At 42.1% G+C, this 18,080-nt stretch overlaps 1 protein-coding gene across 1 annotated transcript in view; it reads right to left on the minus strand.

The window, feature by feature from the left end:
• Nucleotides 1-12,821, minus strand: part of LOC124036098 (cAMP-specific 3',5'-cyclic phosphodiesterase 4D-like) — a 106,583-nt gene extending 93,762 nt beyond the window's left edge. The window contains exon 1 of the mRNA XM_046350243.1: nt 11,947-12,821. Coding sequence (XP_046206199.1) covers nt 11,947-12,032 — 86 coding nt within the window. The 5' untranslated portion in view covers nt 12,033-12,821. The remainder of the gene's footprint in view (nt 1-11,946) is intronic.
• Nucleotides 12,822-18,080: the final 5,259 nt, after the last annotated feature.

The following is an 18,080-nucleotide window of genomic DNA, read 5'->3' on the forward strand; positions in this document are numbered from 1 at the left end:
TATCTGCTTCAGACTCAAGAATGCCTCATGCCTGAACAAACCACTGGGCAGTTAGCCTAGTGGTTAGAGCGTTGGACCAGTAACCAAAAGTTAGCTAGATCAAATCCCTGTGCTGACAAATTAAAATTATGTCATTCTACCCCTGAACAAGGCAGTTACCCCACTGTTCCCTAATAGGCTGTCATTGTAATTAATACATTTTTCTTAACTGAATTGCCTAGTTCAATAAAGGTTACATTGTTTATGAAATATGTGAGGTACACATAAAATTATACCTTTATTTTTTTTGTACCTTTACTTAACTAGGCAAGTCAGTTAAGAACAAATTCTTATTTTCATTGAGGGCCTAGGAACAGTAGGTCAACTGCCTGTTCAGGGGCAGAGCGACAGATTTGTACCTTGTCAGCTCAGGGATTTGAACTTGCAACTTTCCGGTTATTAGTTCAATGCTCTAACCACTAGGCTACCCTGCTGCCCCAAGACATTTTTTTCCATGTTTGCGGCTAGGGGTACCTGGGGTCAATTAAATTGATAAGCCTCTTGAAACCTTCCTTTTTGACTGTGCTAATTGATAGCATGTCCATAGCAATGCAATGCATAATAGCATTTGTGATGTCTTTGTCTTTTCGATGTTTGCTTGTAGGGCATAAATGCTGCCAGTGTTGACTGCTTCGGGCGAATATCCCTATATTGGCTGGTGCTTGAGGAGAGTTTATCAATACCGTGACGCAAACTCAAACTTCCAGCACGTTCCAAAGAGTGATTTTGCTTCAGATGTTGATTTTGCTTCACATGCTACTTCGTAGCCACCTGTCTACGGCCCAATTTGCACCGAACATTGCTCTGCTCTTTGTCGTACTTCAAAAAGCCAAACCACTTTCAAATAACTGAAACAGTTGAACCCTTTTTATCAATATTTTCTTCATTGGAAGCTGCTCCTTCTCCATGGCCATCACTGCCACTGTTTTCACCTACATCACTCATTTTTCCTGGTTAATAGTGGCTACTCCATCACTCGAGGTGCTAAGTGGTTTTTAATGGGCGTATACCTCTCCACGTGCATATGGTCACTTCTCCGCACGCACGTTCCTGCTGCGTCACAGAGGTGAAATGGACTGTTTTACCTAATTATTCTATATCGACATTATCGAAAATTCATCTAAACGTTTTTATATCATCATTGAGGGAAGTAATTACCTCGATAATTATTGATATTGATTTATCGCCCAGCCCTACTATGGTGTCTTTGTAGAACACTTCCAGGACAACTACATGACACCCCCAGGACACCCACAGCACCCGGTGTCACAGGAAGGCCAAAGAGACTATCAAGGACATCAACCACCCGAGCCACGGCCTGTTCACCCCGCTACCATCCAGAAGACGAGGTCAGTACCGGTGCATCAACGCTGGGAATGAGAGACTGAAAAACATCTTCTATCTCAAGGCCAACAGACTGTTAAACAGCCATCACTAGCCGGCTACCACCCGGTTACTCAACTCTGCACCTTAGAGGCTGCTGCCCTATAGACATAGACATGGAATCACTAGCCACTTTAATAATGGAACACTAGTCTCTTTAACAATGTTTACATACTGCTTTACTAATTTCATATGTATATACTGTATTCTACTGTATTTTAGTCAATGCCATTCCGACATTGCTCATCCTAATATTTATATATTTATTTTACTTTTAGATGTGTGTGTATCGTTGGGATTTGTTAGATACTACTGCACTGTTGGAGCTAGGAAGACAAGCATTTCGCTATACCCGCATTAACATCTGCTAAATATGTGTATGTGAGCAATACGGTGGGGCAGCAGGGTAGCTTAGAGGGTTGGACTTGTAACTGTCAAGGTTGCAAGTTCAAATCCCTGACCTGACAAAGTAGAAATCTGTCATTCTGCCCCTGAACAGGCAGTTAACCCACTGTTCCTAGGCAGTCATTGAAAATAAGAATTTGTTCTTAACTGACTTGCCTAGTTAAAAAAATACAATTTGATTTTGTAAAGCTATCACCTTTAAGGAAAATATACTGAGCATTGAATCTGATAGTGGATCCCAGACAAAGTGATGCATGGTTACTCAAAGGAACTGGCCCTGCCAAGCACATATTCTGTCCAGTACAATGGTTGATAAATGCACAGATGAACGTGCACACACTACACACATAAAAAAAGATGCAGATCTGGGGTGCTGGATGAGTCATTAGATCTTGGCTGATGCTGGTTATCGTGAGTAAAGGGAACATTATCTCCAGCCATGGCTCACTGCACCTCCTTTGACTTAAGGTGTGTGTGTGTGTGTGTGTGTGTGTGTGTGTGTGTGTGTGTGTGTGTGTGTGTGTGTGTGTGTGTGTGTGTGTGTGTGTGTGTGTGTGTGTGTGTGTGTGTGTGTGTGTGTGTGTGTGTGTGTGTGTGTGTGTGTGTGTGTGTGTGTGTGTGTGTGTGTGTGTGTGTGTGTGTGTGTGTGTGTGTGTGTGTGTGTGTGTGTGTGTGTGTGTGTGTGTGTGTGTGTGTGTGTGTGTGTGTGTGTGTGTGTGTGTGTGTGTGTGTGTGTGTGTGTGTGTGTGTGTGTGTGTGTGTGTGTGTGTGTGTGAAATAAGAGTGAGAGAAAATGTGTTTGTGAGTGCATTCAGCATGTGTGTGTGAGGGAAAGAGATGGCTAAGGAGGAGAGAACAGCACATCCTGAGATCGACGAGCTTCACATCTGGTAAGAAGACTAATGCCAGCAACTGACTCACTCCCCGGCATGAAACACTCCTCTACCAAAAGACACAAAACAAGCTGTGAATGTGCAAACAACAGTTACTGTATAGGCGGTGAGTAGCGAGTTGAGTAACAAGGAAAGTATTTTATTGTTTAGAAATGACACAGTATTATGCTGCTTTGATGCTCTTCCTATCCAGACGAACAGTCATTTTCCATGGAACATCACTATGTGCAACACATCACTACAGCACGCACATACTTCTCCAACAAGCTGTCTATTGCCCCCATGCAGCTCTGCAGCAGACTGCCCCCCCCCCAGTCTGGCTCTATATAGCCCACCTTAATAAAGATCTGAGTATCACAAGCAGCACGGCAAGATGACAGAGATTGATGCTGCAGGAGAGGCGTCAGCAACACTCTCTCTCTCTCTCTCTCTCTCTCTCTCTCTCTCTCTCTCTCGTCTCTGCTGGTCCTATGGGTACACTGAGTGATGGCTTTGCCTCCAGAAGGATGCGATTCTGGCAGCGCTACGACGTCACCAAAAGCCAATTTTCTTAACCTCCACCTCGGGTCGCAGCGAAGTAACTGAGGGTGAGGCAATTTTCTCTAAGTTTGGGTATACACTATTTGATCCTGCACAAGACTAAATGGGGAGAAAGAGAGCTCTTGGGGAGAAAGGGAGCAGCTCATTTCATCCAGTTTCACCACCTGTCTGACTTGATTCTTGAGGCCTCACAGTGCCAATACCTCTGGGAGAAAATAAAGCGCAGAGCTCCATCTCAACTCCTACTGTACCATGGTACAGTATCTAAAAATATACCTCACATTTCTTCTCTCCTCTCCTCGCTCAGTACATCAAAGTGTATTAGGATTCACTGTATATGATTACTGTAGGTACACTGCAGCTGTTGTTACATTTCTGATTATTTCATATTTCTGCAAATAGAAATCCACATACAATGTTTATTTCATTCCCATTATTAGAGTGCTCAGACCCAAGCCCACAAACATGGTAATAACATGACATGACAAATAGTGATGCATGATGAAAATGCCTTTAGATTGAGTCAAATTGTCAGTGCCAGCTACAATGATGTTATTATTCCCACATTAACTCTGTTCCTGAAACTAATGCTCTGTCTTCAGGTATTTATAGCCATGTAATAATATTGAACATCAGCAGAGAAAGACAAGAACAGTAATTAGCTCTCCGGAGTCCAACCCCAAAATATCACTATGGCGACAAATGTGTTTGTGACAAATGAAAAGTGAGTCTGCCAACCTAACACTAAGCCACTCATTAATCCCTTCAATGAGAGCTGTGAAGTCTCGCCTATCTAACTGACAAACTATTGCTCTAAACCCAACGTCCTCTTATGACAAAGACAACCGAGCGTCCTCTGTTGACAAAGATAGCACTGCCTGTCTACAGGTCTGAGGAGTATAGATGAAAAATCACTCTCCTACGTAGGTGTGTGCATTTGTGTGTGTGTGTGTGTGTGTGTGTGTGTGTGTGTGTGTGTGTGTGTGTGTGTGTGTGTGTGTGTGTGTGTGTGTGTGTGTGTGTGTGTGTGTGTGTGTGTGTGTGTGTGTGTGTGTGTGTGTGTGTGTGTGTGTGTGTGTGTGTGTGTGTGTGTGTGTGTGTGTGTGTGTGTGTGTGTGTGTGTGTGTGTGAGTGCCTGCCTGCCTGCCTGCTGAGTGCCAAATCCAAGGTGAACTGGGATTGTGTAACAGCCAATCAGCCTCTCTCTAGCCAGGTGAGGCTTTATTGTCATGGAGGTAAATGGCAGATTTAGTCTGGCATCTGCTTGTGCTCATGTCTTACTGGACCAGGAGCCATGGGGCTTTCAAATACATACTCTAGTCTATTGTACCGCAGAGCACCATGTTAACAACACAACACGCTCAGAAAATAACAACACTGACTTGAATTCAGGGCGCAACATGTACTTTGAGATCTTTAAATAAATATACCTTGAATATCGAGACTAAATTTGAATATATTCATGTTGAAGAGATATACCTAAGTAAAGAGAAAACTAAAAAAACATGTTAATCCCGTAAAACAATTGCAAGATGAGAGGGGTGAAGTTCTAGTCATTAAGTCAGCCGGGGCTTGGTAGTGTTGGGAAATCAGGGACAGAGAGGATTAGGCTGGTCCATTATTAAACCTCATAAGACTACAGTATCTGAAATTGGGCACTAGAATTACTGATAATAATTATTCATATGATTGCATAACTTATTTGATTCATTTCACACCATTTTCAAAGTCAGAATGCAAAAAAACTTGACATATGTGAGGGGCTTCTATTTTTGGTGACTTTGTCCTAGAGCAGGGATCATCAACTAGATTCAGCCACGGTCACATTTTTTCTTAAGTGGATGTTCGGGGGCCAGAACATAATTACAAATAATTTGTTCACTGCAAATTGATCACAAGAAGCCCAAACAGATATAATATTTGACTAAAATATAATAATTTCAAACCTTGCTTATTTTTGTATATGTCATGGATCCCCCGGTAAAGTTGCTCATTCTGTGCACAAGTTCCGGAGGTCTACGTCACCGGCCTCTAGGCGTCACTGAATTGTTTCATCACGCACACCTGGTTCCCATTTCCCCTGATTAGTAATTGTATAATTGTGCCCTTTGTTCACCATTTTCTTGGTCGGTTATTGTTCCCATATCCGTTGGTCTTGTGAGTACCTGTGCTTTGATGTTTCGGCTTTAGTGCTGCTGGTAATTGTGCACTTGTGATTACGGGTCTTGTCCCGTGTATTGTTGTGCACTTGTGATTACGGGTCTTGTCCCGTGTATTGTTGTACGCTTGTTATTACGCGTCTTGTCCTGTGTATTGTTGTACGCTTGTTATTATGCGTCTTGTCCCGTGTATTGTTGTACGCTTGTTATTACGCATCTTGTCCCGTGTATTGTTGTACGCTTGTTATTACGCGTCTTGTCCCGTGTATTGTTTTACGCTTGTTATTACGCGTCTTGTCCCGTGTATTGTTGTACGCTTGTTATTACGCGTCTTGTCCCGTGTATTGTTGTACGCTTGTTATTACGGGTCTTGTCCCGTGTATTGTTGTACGCTTGTTATTACGGGTCTTGTCCCTTGTATTGTTGTACGCTTGTTATTACGGGTCTTACGCGTCTTGTCCCGTGTATTGTTGTACGCTTGTGATTACGGGTCTTGTCCCGTGTATTGTTGTACGCTTGTTATTACGGGTCTCGTCCCGTGTATTGTTGTACGCTTGTGATTACGGGTCTCGTCCCGTGTATTGTTGTACGCTTGTTATTACGGGTCTTGTCCCTTGTATTGTTGTACTCTTGTTATTACGGGTCTCGTCCCGTGTATTGTTGTACGCTTGTGATTACGGGTCTTGTCCCGTGTATTGTTGTACGCTTGTTATTACGGGTCTCGTCCCGTGTATTGTTGTACGCTTGTGATTACGGGTCTCGTCCCGTGTATTGTTGTACGCTTGTGATTACGGGTCTCGTCCCGTGTATTGTTGTACGCTTGTTATTACGGGTCTCGTCCCGTGTATTGTTGTACGCTTATTATTACGCGTCTTGTCCCGTGTATTGTTGTACGCTTGTTATTACGCGTCTTGTCCCGTGTATTGTTGTACGCTTGTTATTACGCGTCTTGTCCGTGTATTTATTAGAGGATTAACCTCACTCTTTTGTTTGGGTTACGTCCCTGTGTTTTTGTGTACGTGTTTGTTTTGGGCTTCGTCCCCATGCCTTTTCATGGCATGTTGTATATTTTTGGGTGGAGTATTAAAACCCCCTATTACGTATTCCTGCGCCTGTCTCTAATCTTTTATACAACATAACAGTATAAAATAACATGTGTCTCATTATTATACGGGGGTGTCACGCCCTGACCTTAGAGCTTTTTATGTCTCTATTTTGGTTTGGTCAGGGTGTGATTTGGGTGGGCATTCTATGTTCTTTATTTCTAAGTTTTGTGTTTCTATGTTTTGGCCGGGTATGGTTCTCAATCAGGGACAGCTGTCTATCGTAGTCTCTGATTGGGAATCAACAGGCAGCCTGTTTTACCACCTTAGGTTGTGGGATGTATTTTTTTGTTAGCTCTGTGTAGCCTTCAGAACGTGACTTTCGTTGTTCTTTTCTTTTGTTTAGTGTTTAGTTGTAATAAAAGTATGAACACTTCCCACGCTGCACCTTGGTTTACTTCTTCCGACGAGCGTTACAGTGGGAATACTTACCAATTTTTCTGAGCAAATATTTTGGGGTTTATTATTATTATTGTTTTAGAATTTTCATTGTTGGACATAAAATACTACAAAATATAAATCAGTTGGATTTCCTAGTGTTTTCTGGAATTTTAGGTCCAACAATGAAAATTCTAAGATGAGGATGATAATAATAATAATAATGAACCTAAACATATTGAAAGGCACTCATTTGATAAAAAGTTGTTTTTGACCAAAATGAAAACCTTTCAATTTGTCACTTTCGCAAACTTTAAGTAATGACAGGTTTGACTACTTAAGACATGAATCTAGGTTTTGCCTTCAGAATTCCAGAAAATGTTTCCCTAATACGAAACCCAAACCAGCTGCGCGCGTGGCCATCATGCACTATCGTGCATACATTTATTTTTTCCCCAACACCAAACGCGATCACGACACGCAGGTTAAAATATCAAAACAAACTCTGAACCAATTACATTAATTTGGGGACAGGTCAAAAAGCATCAAACATGTATGGCAATTTAGCTAATTTGTCCAATTTAGCTAGCTTGCTGTTGCTAGCTAATTTGTCCTGGGATATAAACATTGAGTTATTTTACCTGAAATGCACAAGCTCCTCTACTCCGCCAATTAATCCACACATATAACGGCCAACCGAATCGTTTCTAGTCACCTCTCCTCCTTCCAGGCTTTTTCATCTTTTAACTTATATGGTGATTGGCATCTAAACTTTCATAGTATTACCACGACTACCGGCAAAACAGTTCATCTTTCAATCACCCACGTCGGTATAACCAATGAGGTTTGGTCAGGTTGTGATGGCACATGGGTACCTGCTTCTATAAACCAATGAGATGGGAGAGGCAGGACGTTCAGCGCGATCTGCGTCAGAAATAGAAAGGAGTTCTATTTTAGCCCTTGGCATCGCAGGCGCTCATTGGCGCACGCGAGCTGTGTGGATGCAATAATTGAATAACTTTTGCGACGCTCGTACACGCGACGTGTCCGGTCTGGTCAGCATGTTAGGACACATTTTTCACTTCTCCCATTGACTCCCCAAACCCCAGTCCGGTCTGTCGAGTCTGCTCCAGAAGTATCGTGATGTTGTGCCTCTGTGGAAGCTGTGGAATAAGAATGATGCCTACTGTACAAACTTCCTTAACCTAAAATAAGTAAAGAAGTCATTTTGTATGGAAGTCCAAAGCTTTTTTTTATGCTGGAGGCAGACACAACGCATTATGGCCATTATTCCCTAGGGCCCTATAAAATCTGCTCTGCAGAGAACGCAGACAGAATCACGGAATACAGACAATATAATGGAATTCAACAATATTCAAAATGTATTGAACTTATTAGGAAATCAACTAAATCTATGGAACTGATAAGAACATTCATTCACTTGCCCACAAAATGCATGTGGTTAACATTTCCCTGCAACTTTCTGAAATAACACATGAATGTCCATGTCTCTCTCTGTGCGTGTGCCATTAGCGACGATGCTAATGGTAATATTCCTCTGGTAGAGACGGAAAGGTTTTGCCAAAAGCCTTCTCAATTCAATGTTAACTACAAAGTAGCCTATGCCTACCTGGCAGAATGATATCAGGATTATTTACATCAATCCAGTGGCCATCTGTTTTGCAAACTCCGTAATTACGAGTGCTACAGAAACATCGCTAACCCAACAACGGTCGCTTGCTGGAGTATTTCTGTCTGTAATAAAGCCCTTTCGTGGAGAAAAACGAATTAGGATTGGTCTGGCTGCCAAGTGGGTGGGCCCATACCTTCACAGGCCCACCAATGGCTGCACCTCTGCCCAGTCATGTCAAATCCATAGATTAGGGCCTAATGAATGTATTTCAATTGACTGATTTCCTTATATGAACTGTAACTCAGTCAAATCTTTGAAATTGTTACGTGTTGCGTTTATATTTTTTGCTCAGTATACTATAGATATTTTACAAAGTATGAAAAGGCTTATTCATTCACGTCATGAATTTACTATGATATCATCAAATTTGTATATGTTTTATTATACTTTTATGTACTAGATTATTTGGGTTGAAAGGTGTTTTTTTCCCCCCCAGACATAAATATTGCCCTCTTGCTAGATTGATGAATACAGCCATAGAGAAACAGTGCCAAAGTGCTGCCAGCTCAAGAAGTTTGAAGACTAGTGATAAATAATGCACCATCCATCTGAAAGCTCATCTGTAGACACACACACACACTGTAAGGGATGGATGGTGCATTCCTCTTCTATGGGGACTGAAACAGTGCTCGGTCCCCCCTGCAGCAAACAGACACACCGTCAAAATGAGTTCTGACAGCTCATCACTAAAGGAATGAGAAGAAAGTCTTTGTTCAGACAACCATGACAACGTGGCCATGTTGTCACTCAATCTGTCTGTTATATCCCACCAAACCCCTGAGACTATCCATGAAAGGGGAAACACATGATTGAAAAATAATAAAACATTTATACTAAACTGAAACTCTGTACTGTACTATGTATTTGTACTATACTGGAACATATACGGTACTTGTGTACTGAAACTCTGAGGAGGAATTATTCCCCATTTAGATTATCTAACCAATTAACATGGCAATACCAAATCATTGCCATACATTGAGAGCAGCCTGCTAAACTAAACCATTCAATCTCTATAATGAGCATCAATTCATGACTAAATGAAAGGCTTAAGCATCCTTATTTAACTCCCCTACATAGTCTATGTCCAAAATAGCAGCACACTATTCCCTACATAGTGCACTATTCTGATCAGAGCCCTATAGACCCTGGTCAAAAGCAGTGGGGGACAAAGTAACCAACTGTCATACTGAGTAAAAGTAATGATACCTTCATAAAAATGAAAAAAGTACAAGTGAAATCCACCCAGTAAAATACTACTTGACTAAAAGTTTTTTAAATCTGCTTAAGTATCGAAAGTAAATGTAATTGCTAAAATATACTTAAGCATCAAAAGTAAAAGTTTTTCAAATGTAAGGATAGCCAGGGGTACACTCCAACCCTCACACATCATTTACAAACTAAGCATTTGTGTTTAGTGAGTCTGCCAGATCAGAGGCAGTAGTGATGAGCCGACCAGGCATTTTCTCTTGATAAGTGTGTCAATTTGACAATTTTTCTGTCCTGCTAAGCATCTCAACATGTAACAAATACTTTTGGGGGTCAGGGAAAATGTATGGAGTAAAAAGTACATTATTTTCTTTAGGAAAAGATATCAACAGTAAGGTAAAGTACAGATACCCCAAAAAATGACTTAAGTATTATTTGAAAGTACTTTTACTTAAGTACTTTACACCACGGGTCAGAACGGTGCCATTTGGTATGCAAACATAGAAGGCAGCAGTGGCCTGAGGGTGTTATGACCCACACCTACATGTACACTACTATACATCCCCCTACTTACTGTACTGCCATGGCTTTGAGGATGAGGATTAGATAGCACCTCCTGGAAGAACAGCCTTAAAAAATTCAATATTTTACTATAATTTCTGGCTTGGTATTTTCAAATATTGAGGTACCCTTAAGCATCTGCAACACAGTCTTCCAGACAAGGTCAACTCTTTCAAAGTTGCCCTCACAAATTATAGCATGTCATGGTAAATACTTTCTCAGCAACCCTATGATGTCACGTCTGTATGACAAAAGTAATCAACTTCAAGTTTGAAGTGTGACTTTAGCTAACGATATCAAAGGATAACTTGCGGCAATGCTGAGCATGTGTGTGTTTTAGCGAAAGAGAGAGAGAGAAAGTGAGAGAGAAGGAGAGAGAGAGAGAGAGGAGAGAGAGAGAGAGAGAGAGAGAGAGAGAGAGAGAGAGAGAGAGAGAGAGAGAGAGAGAGAGAGAGAGAGAGAGAGAGAGAGAGAGAGAGAGAGAGAGAGAGAGAGAGAGAGAGAGAGAGAGAGAGAGAGAGAGAGAGAGAGAGAGAGAGAGAGAGAGAGAGAGAGAGAGAGAGTTTGTTTCTCTTCAAGTAGCTACTACTGGATTAGATAGGAACATTCCTCCTGACCGCTGTCTGTCTGTCAGCTGTTCCCTCAGAGAGCCACAGTCTCTGGTTTGGCCTCTCTAAAGGTCACAGTCTCGTGGCATCCCTCCACTGCCTCTAATCTAATACTGATCAAGTAAACAATGAGTTGGAACTACTGTACATATTTTCCTAACCATGTGACCTGACCTAGAGAAACTGAACAGCTGACACTAGAGGTTTTATTCCCACGTCGGCCACCTATACCGAATACATGTGTTCGCTCTAAATTGATTGAGAAAAATGGGCTATATTATTATTCATTGTCTTGTATGGAGTTTTCCTGACCTGAGACAATGCTTGGCTGCACACACGTAGAGAAGCAAAATGATGTCTAAAGTATGAATCTGCACAGCGTGTGCTACAGCCAGCGTTTGAGCTCACTCTCCAGAACACTTCTGTCATTGCACAAAGAAAAGCAGAAGCCTGTTTGTGTTGAAGACTGTACTGCATGTTAATACTGGACAGGAAGGAAACAGGAGCGTTGAGGAATGGGTCAATAATCTGACAGAGACCCTTATGGTCCAAACATTGAGTCACTGTTATATGACTAGCTCTAATAACAAACCATTTGAAGATAGCAATCAGCCAGGAATCTTGTCATGGCCCTGACAAAGCCACATCCCAAAAGGAGCCTCTATTTAAGTGGCTGATGAGAAGTGCAGAGGGGGAATCCAAAGCAGGGGAGCCATGGCTAGCTAGCTCCATAAGCCTCCACAGGCTTATGTGGGAGAAAATGGCAGGAAATGTCTGGCCCATTGAACAATACATCTCCCAGAGTAGAACTGGGCTGCCTGTCGGGGTTTCTAACCATCCTGGAATGGTACAGACCAGCGGGAACACATAGGACACAGGAGAACATGCAGGAGAACAGAACTCATGTCCACAACGGTTGCCGCCATGTTGGACACACGCGCGCACACACACACGCACACAGACGCACAAACTCACCAAATCCATGAGTGCCTCCTGAAAGGGAAGTTGCTGAGGTGCATCATAGTCCTCTCCCGCGCCCCGTGGCAGAGTCCAGGCTTCATGAAGCCGCGTGATGAATCTTCCCTCTAACCTTTAAGACTATCTACACACACTGCCCTCCACACACTGTGACCACTCCCAAAACAACATCATGCCTGCCCCTTAGCCTGCTCTGTACTCTATACCATAGTAATGGCACTGGAGATCCACTCAGTCATTCCAGTGTTGGGCACAAAGTCAGCCTTTATGGAGTCATGTTGTCAGCAGCTGGAATATGAATGGACTACATAATGCAAGGCCACCCCAGCTTGGATTAACAAAAGCAGTTTGGAGCATAACGAATCCTCAAAAAAAATGCAGGGTAAACACAACTATTAACAAAATCCACCAAATATGACAACGAGCAAAACAAGAAAGCAGTGCTGTAATGCTTCAGCGGTGTGAATGGAAGAGAGTCCTCAGCACTGTGACCCAGGAGTCCACACAGGATCAGCTACTAGCTTCTCAGGCGGCTGCTCTTTTTTCCGAGGGATTCTTCCGGCGAGGATCTGGAAATCGCTGTCCCACATCCTCATGGTGAACGGGTTCAGGGATTCATCTCTCCGGAAAACATTCCTTTTCCTGACACACAGGGAAGACGGTCGGCACGGGAGCAGTCGACACTAGCGTGACAGGGCATGTCACACTCTCTCTTTCTCTCTCTCTCTCCGTCTTTCTCTGTCTATCTCTATCTCCCTCTCTTTCGCTATGTCTAGATCTTGCCTGTCCCCATGAGCTCCCGGGGTTGGAAGGGAAAGGGGGAAGAAAATGAGTGGAGCGCTGCGCTATTGTCCCTGCTCTCCCTATCGCTCTCTCACTCTCTCACTCCCTCCCTCCCACCCTCACAGGCAGTCAGTCAGTGGGATGTCCTGACCCTGTTATGTGTGTGCCTGCTCCTCCTGTGTACAGTGAGTTAAACCTATTGATCCTCTTAGAACTCACAGCTCACAGGATTCATTCAGCTTACAACTGGCAGGGAGAGGAGAGAAGAAAGCAGGAGGGAAGCTTTCCAGTCCTCTGAGGCTTGGTGTTGCTGACCTGTGTGTGTGTGTGTGTGTGTGTGTGTGTGTGTGTGTGTGTGTGTGTGTGTGTGTGTGTGTGTGTGTGTGTGTGTGTGTGTGTGTGTGTGTGTGTGTGTGTGTGTGTGTGTGTGTGTGTGTGTGATCAGAGTGTGGGAGAAGTGGTGACATCCATCATTTGGGGAATTAATTTTCTATCACTTATTTTCTCTCTCTCACCATGTTTCCTTCACTATCTGTCCACCCTTCTACACACACTACCATGTTTCCTTCACTATCTGTCCACCCTTCTACACACACTTTCTCTCCCTACTCCTCCATATTCTCTCTCTCTCTCTCTCTCTCTCTCTCTCTCTCTCTCTCTCTCTCTCTCTCTCTCTCTCTCTCTCTCTCTCTCTCTCTCTCTCTCTCTCTCTCTCTCTCTCTCTCTCTCTCTCTCTCTCTCTCTCTCTCTCTCTCTCTCTCTCTCTCTCTCTCTCTCTCTCTCTCTCTCTCTCTCTCTCTCTCTCTCTCTCTCTCTCTACACCATTGAACCATGACATTTCAGACTGCAAACACACACACGCATGCATGCAAACACACGCACGCTAACAGAAACATACAGACGCAGAAACATGAGCCAGTATTAGTTCTACTGGCTCATGTTTCTGCGTCTGTATGTTTCTGTTAGCGTGCGTGTGTTTGCATGCATGCATGCGTGTGTGTGTTTGCGTGTGTGTGTTTGCGTGCGTGCGTGCGTGTGTGTGTTTGCGTGCGTGCGTCCCGGCATGCGCAAGTGCATGTGTGTGTACTATCAAGCATTGGGCCTCTTTAGGTATGTTCTTAGCAGGAACCAAGGCAACATCCATCTCTAATGTAGACGTCTTCTGAGAGATGCCTAATTATATCTAAACTCATAAAAATTCCAGGCACTAATCTCAAACCCCTGATTACATATGATTTTACATACACTGGAGTTTAGGTACTACAATTCTTGATGTCAAATAGGACAAAAGAATAGTGAAACAGGACAGTGTTTCCGTCAATAAGCATGTAAAATATGCTGTACCTTGTAGACATCTGTGACTGTAGACATCTCACTCTCTTGTGAGTGCGAGTGCGTGTCATAAAGAGGTATGTAGATCATTACATAGAAATAACACATTTTTGCATAGACATTTTAAAGTAGTGAACTGGGTGGGGATTAATATGGGTTGGAAGCGATCAGCCAATGATCAGAGCATTGTATTGGTTTGTAAATTGGTTTCCCTAGTTTGTAAATGGCTTTAAGCTATATGACCGTTATCTAGTGGCCACAATAAATAAACAACAAGATTTGGTTCAAGACTCCAGCACTGCAGGTGGTGGCTATAAATCACCAATATTAGCTTTTTTCAAACATAAAAATAATAAGAAAATGTACTGTCATAAAACGTCAAATATTAGCCCGGGTGTTATTTGCTTCAATCACTGAACATAACCGGCGAATGTTAGTGATGGGAAACAGAGGCTTTCTGAAGGCTTCGGTGATTTCACCAATGTGTGGCGAAAAATAGTTGATTACTCTTGAGCTTCATTGTCTGTCCACAATGCACATTAGTGACATCTGATGGTCAGCAATCATTTGTATGATTATCAGATCAAGTTTTTCTGTTTTCATCAAAACTCCGTGGCGCAATGGTAAGTCGTTCGCTTCAGTAGCCTATAATCAGTTGGAATACCAGGTTTGCATCTTATATATATATCATGAGTCCCTTTTTTGTATTCAAGTTGACTATTTTTCAAAAATGGAATCCATGGAATTTTATATGATGCCTTAATTTGCTATGATGCTTCTACGGTGTTCAGTAGAGATTGAAGTTTTGAAAGCAGCATAGATTCGAAGAAAGCACGGGAACCGCAGCGAAATCAATGGAATCTCCCATTTTGCAACACACGGTTTGAAACAGTATGTGATCAAACGAAGCTTCGGACATCATTGATGACGTACTTCTGATCAACTGATACACGCATCGGCACACTGCTTCGAAGTTAGTTCCTTAGCGTTTTCGATGCGTGACTCGAAGCTCCGGTATTAAACGAAACAACATTAGCGCTTATTAGAGACAGACTTCTTTTGCTTAATAATTTTTAATAAGATTACCACACTAATTATTGTGACCAGTATGACCAGTATAAAGATTATAATAACAAATCCATTGCAGATCAGACTTGCAGAGGCTGCATACAGTATCATACACCCAGCCTATTTTGTGCTTTTTCACCATGGAGAGCTTAAATTTAATGTTGTGTTTTCATTTTGGTGGCACTATGCAACGATGACAGAATAGTTTTATTTATGTTTCATGCAGATGACAGTGGGAATATCAGCACTGTGGTAACCTAAACTCCAATGTAGCTCAGTTGGTAGAGCATTGCAATTGTGCCACCAGGTTTGTGGGTTCGATTCCCATGGGAGGCCAGTATGAAAGTGTATAGGAAGTTTTTCTGGATAAGAGTGCCTACTAATTTACAGAAATATAAACAATTCCTTTAGACCCGGCATTTATAAGCTGAAATTTGTGCCGATGCCCGGCGATTAAAAAAGGCATGCAACGATCTGAGACTCAGTGTTTAATAGAGGTTTTTACAGTACCATAAAATGTCGCTGACCATTAAAACCATCACCCTTACTGAATTTATTGTTCCCGTGGGGAAATGTTCTTTCAGTGTCATGTAGAGGTCGACTGATTAATCGGAATGGCCGATTAATTAGGGACGATTTCAAGTTTTCATAACAATTGGAAATCGGTATTTTTTTACAACTTTATTTAACGAGGCAAGTCAGTTGAGAACACATTCTTATTTTCAATGACGGCCTAGGAGCGGTGGGTTAACTGCCTTGTTCAGGGGCAGAAGGACAGATTTTTACCTTGTCAGCTCGGGGATTCAATCTTGCAACCTTGCGGTTAACTAGTCCAACGCTCTAACCACCTGCCTCACGAGGAGCCTGCCTGTTATGCGAATGCAGTAAGAAGCCAAGGTAAGTTGCTAGCTAGCATTACACTTATCTTATAAAAAACAATCAATCATAATTACTAGTTAAAACTACACATGGTTGATGATATTACTAGTTTATCTAGCGTGTCCTCCATTGCATATAACCGATGCGGTGCGCATTTGCGAAAAAGGACTGTTGTTGCTCTAACATGTACCTAACCATAAACATCAATGCCTTTCTTAAAATCAATACACAGAAGTGTATATTTTTAAACCTGCCTATTTAGCTAAAAAAAAGGTTAGTAGGCAATATTAACCAGGTGAAATTGTGTAACTTCTCTTGCGTTCATTGCACCCAGAGTCAGGGTATATGCAACAGTTTGGGCCGCCTGGCTCGTTGTGAACTAATTTGCCAGAATTTTACGTAATTATGACATAACATTGAAGGTTGTGCAATGTAACAGCAATATTTAGACTTAGGGATGCCATCCGTTAGATAGATACGGAACGGTTCCGTATTTCACTGAAATAATACATGTTTTGTTTTCTAAATGATAGGTCATTTTTATGGTCAAATCCGGAAACTAAGACTATTTATGTGTGTTATTATGTTATAATTAAGTCTATGATTTGATAGAGCAGTCTGACTGAGCGATGGTAGGCACCAGCAGGCTCCTAAGCATTCATTCAAACAGCACTTTTGTGCGTTTTGCCAGCAGCTCTTCACAATGCTTCAAGCATTGCGCTGTTTATGACTTTAAGCCTATCAACTCCCGAGATTAGGCTGGTGTAACTGAAGTGAAATGGCTAGCTAGTTAGCAGGGTGCGCACTAATAGCGTTTCAAACGTCACTCGCTCTGAGACTTAGAGTAGTTGTTCCCCTTGCTCTACATGGGTAACGCTGCTTCGAGGGTGGCTGTTGTCGATGTGTTCCTGGTTCGAGCCCAGGTAGTGGCGAGGAGAAGGATGGAAGCTGTGCTGTTACACTGGCAATACTAAAGTGCCTATAAGAACCTCCAATAGTCAAAGGTATATGAAATACAAATCATATAAAGAGAAATAGTCCTATAATTCCTATAATAACTACAACCTAAAACTTCTTACCTTGGAATATGGAAGACTCATGTTAAAAGGAACCACCAGCTTTCATATGTTCTCATGTTCTGAGCAAGGAACTTAAACATTAGCTTTCTTACATGGCACATATTGCACTTTTACTTTCTTCTCCAACACTTTGTTTTTGCATTTTTTAAACCAAATTTAACATATTTCATTATTTATTTGAGGCTAAATGTATTTTATTGATGTAATATATTAAGTTAAAATAAGTGTTCATTCAGTATTGTTGTAATTGTGATTATTACACTTTTTATATATTTTATTAATCGGCCGATTAAGAGATATCGGCTTTTTTGGTCCTCCAATAATCAGTAATGGTATCGGTGTTGAAAAATCATAATCGGTCGACCTCTAGTGTCATGTACACATTTAAAGTGGTGTTTAATTATTAAACAACCCTGGCTCTCAGCCAATTGTTGTGCTCTGAAATATAGGATTCAGTCCTGCCTCTTACACACATCCTGCCCAACGCACAAGTCAGCAGTCTCTCAACTCCTGCCAGGAATCAGACTGCCCCTCCCCCTCCAAAAACCCTCTCTATCACCCACCCGTCAGAGAAAGAGAGAGAGGAGTGGAGGGGTGAAAGGAGTGGATAGAAGGGGTGGTAAAGGGTTAATTTGGGAAGTAACCAAGTAGAGGAATTTCCTTCCTTTGACTATAATACATTGTGTACTGTGTAAACTGTAATATTTTGATTTATTATAGACACACATATACTTGTACGCACACACACAATCATCCAAACAGTACTCTATCTCATCTAGCATCTTTGTGTTTAAATTGATGGTGGGTCCAGGTTATAAATAGCCTGTCCCTGTCCGTCTGTGGTGTTGTTACATAACGAAGGTCCCAGTGTTGGGGCTGTACCCCTGCTTTACTGAACATGATGAGCTGTCACTAGCCATCCTGCAGCCTGCCACACTACAGACAGACAGGGGAGATGGAAAAGGCCATCGTGGTTGGTACCGAGACAGA

This window comes from Oncorhynchus gorbuscha, linkage group LG05 (assembly GCF_021184085.1).
Source record: "Oncorhynchus gorbuscha isolate QuinsamMale2020 ecotype Even-year linkage group LG05, OgorEven_v1.0, whole genome shotgun sequence".
Lineage (NCBI taxonomy): Eukaryota > Metazoa > Chordata > Actinopteri > Salmoniformes > Salmonidae > Oncorhynchus > Oncorhynchus gorbuscha.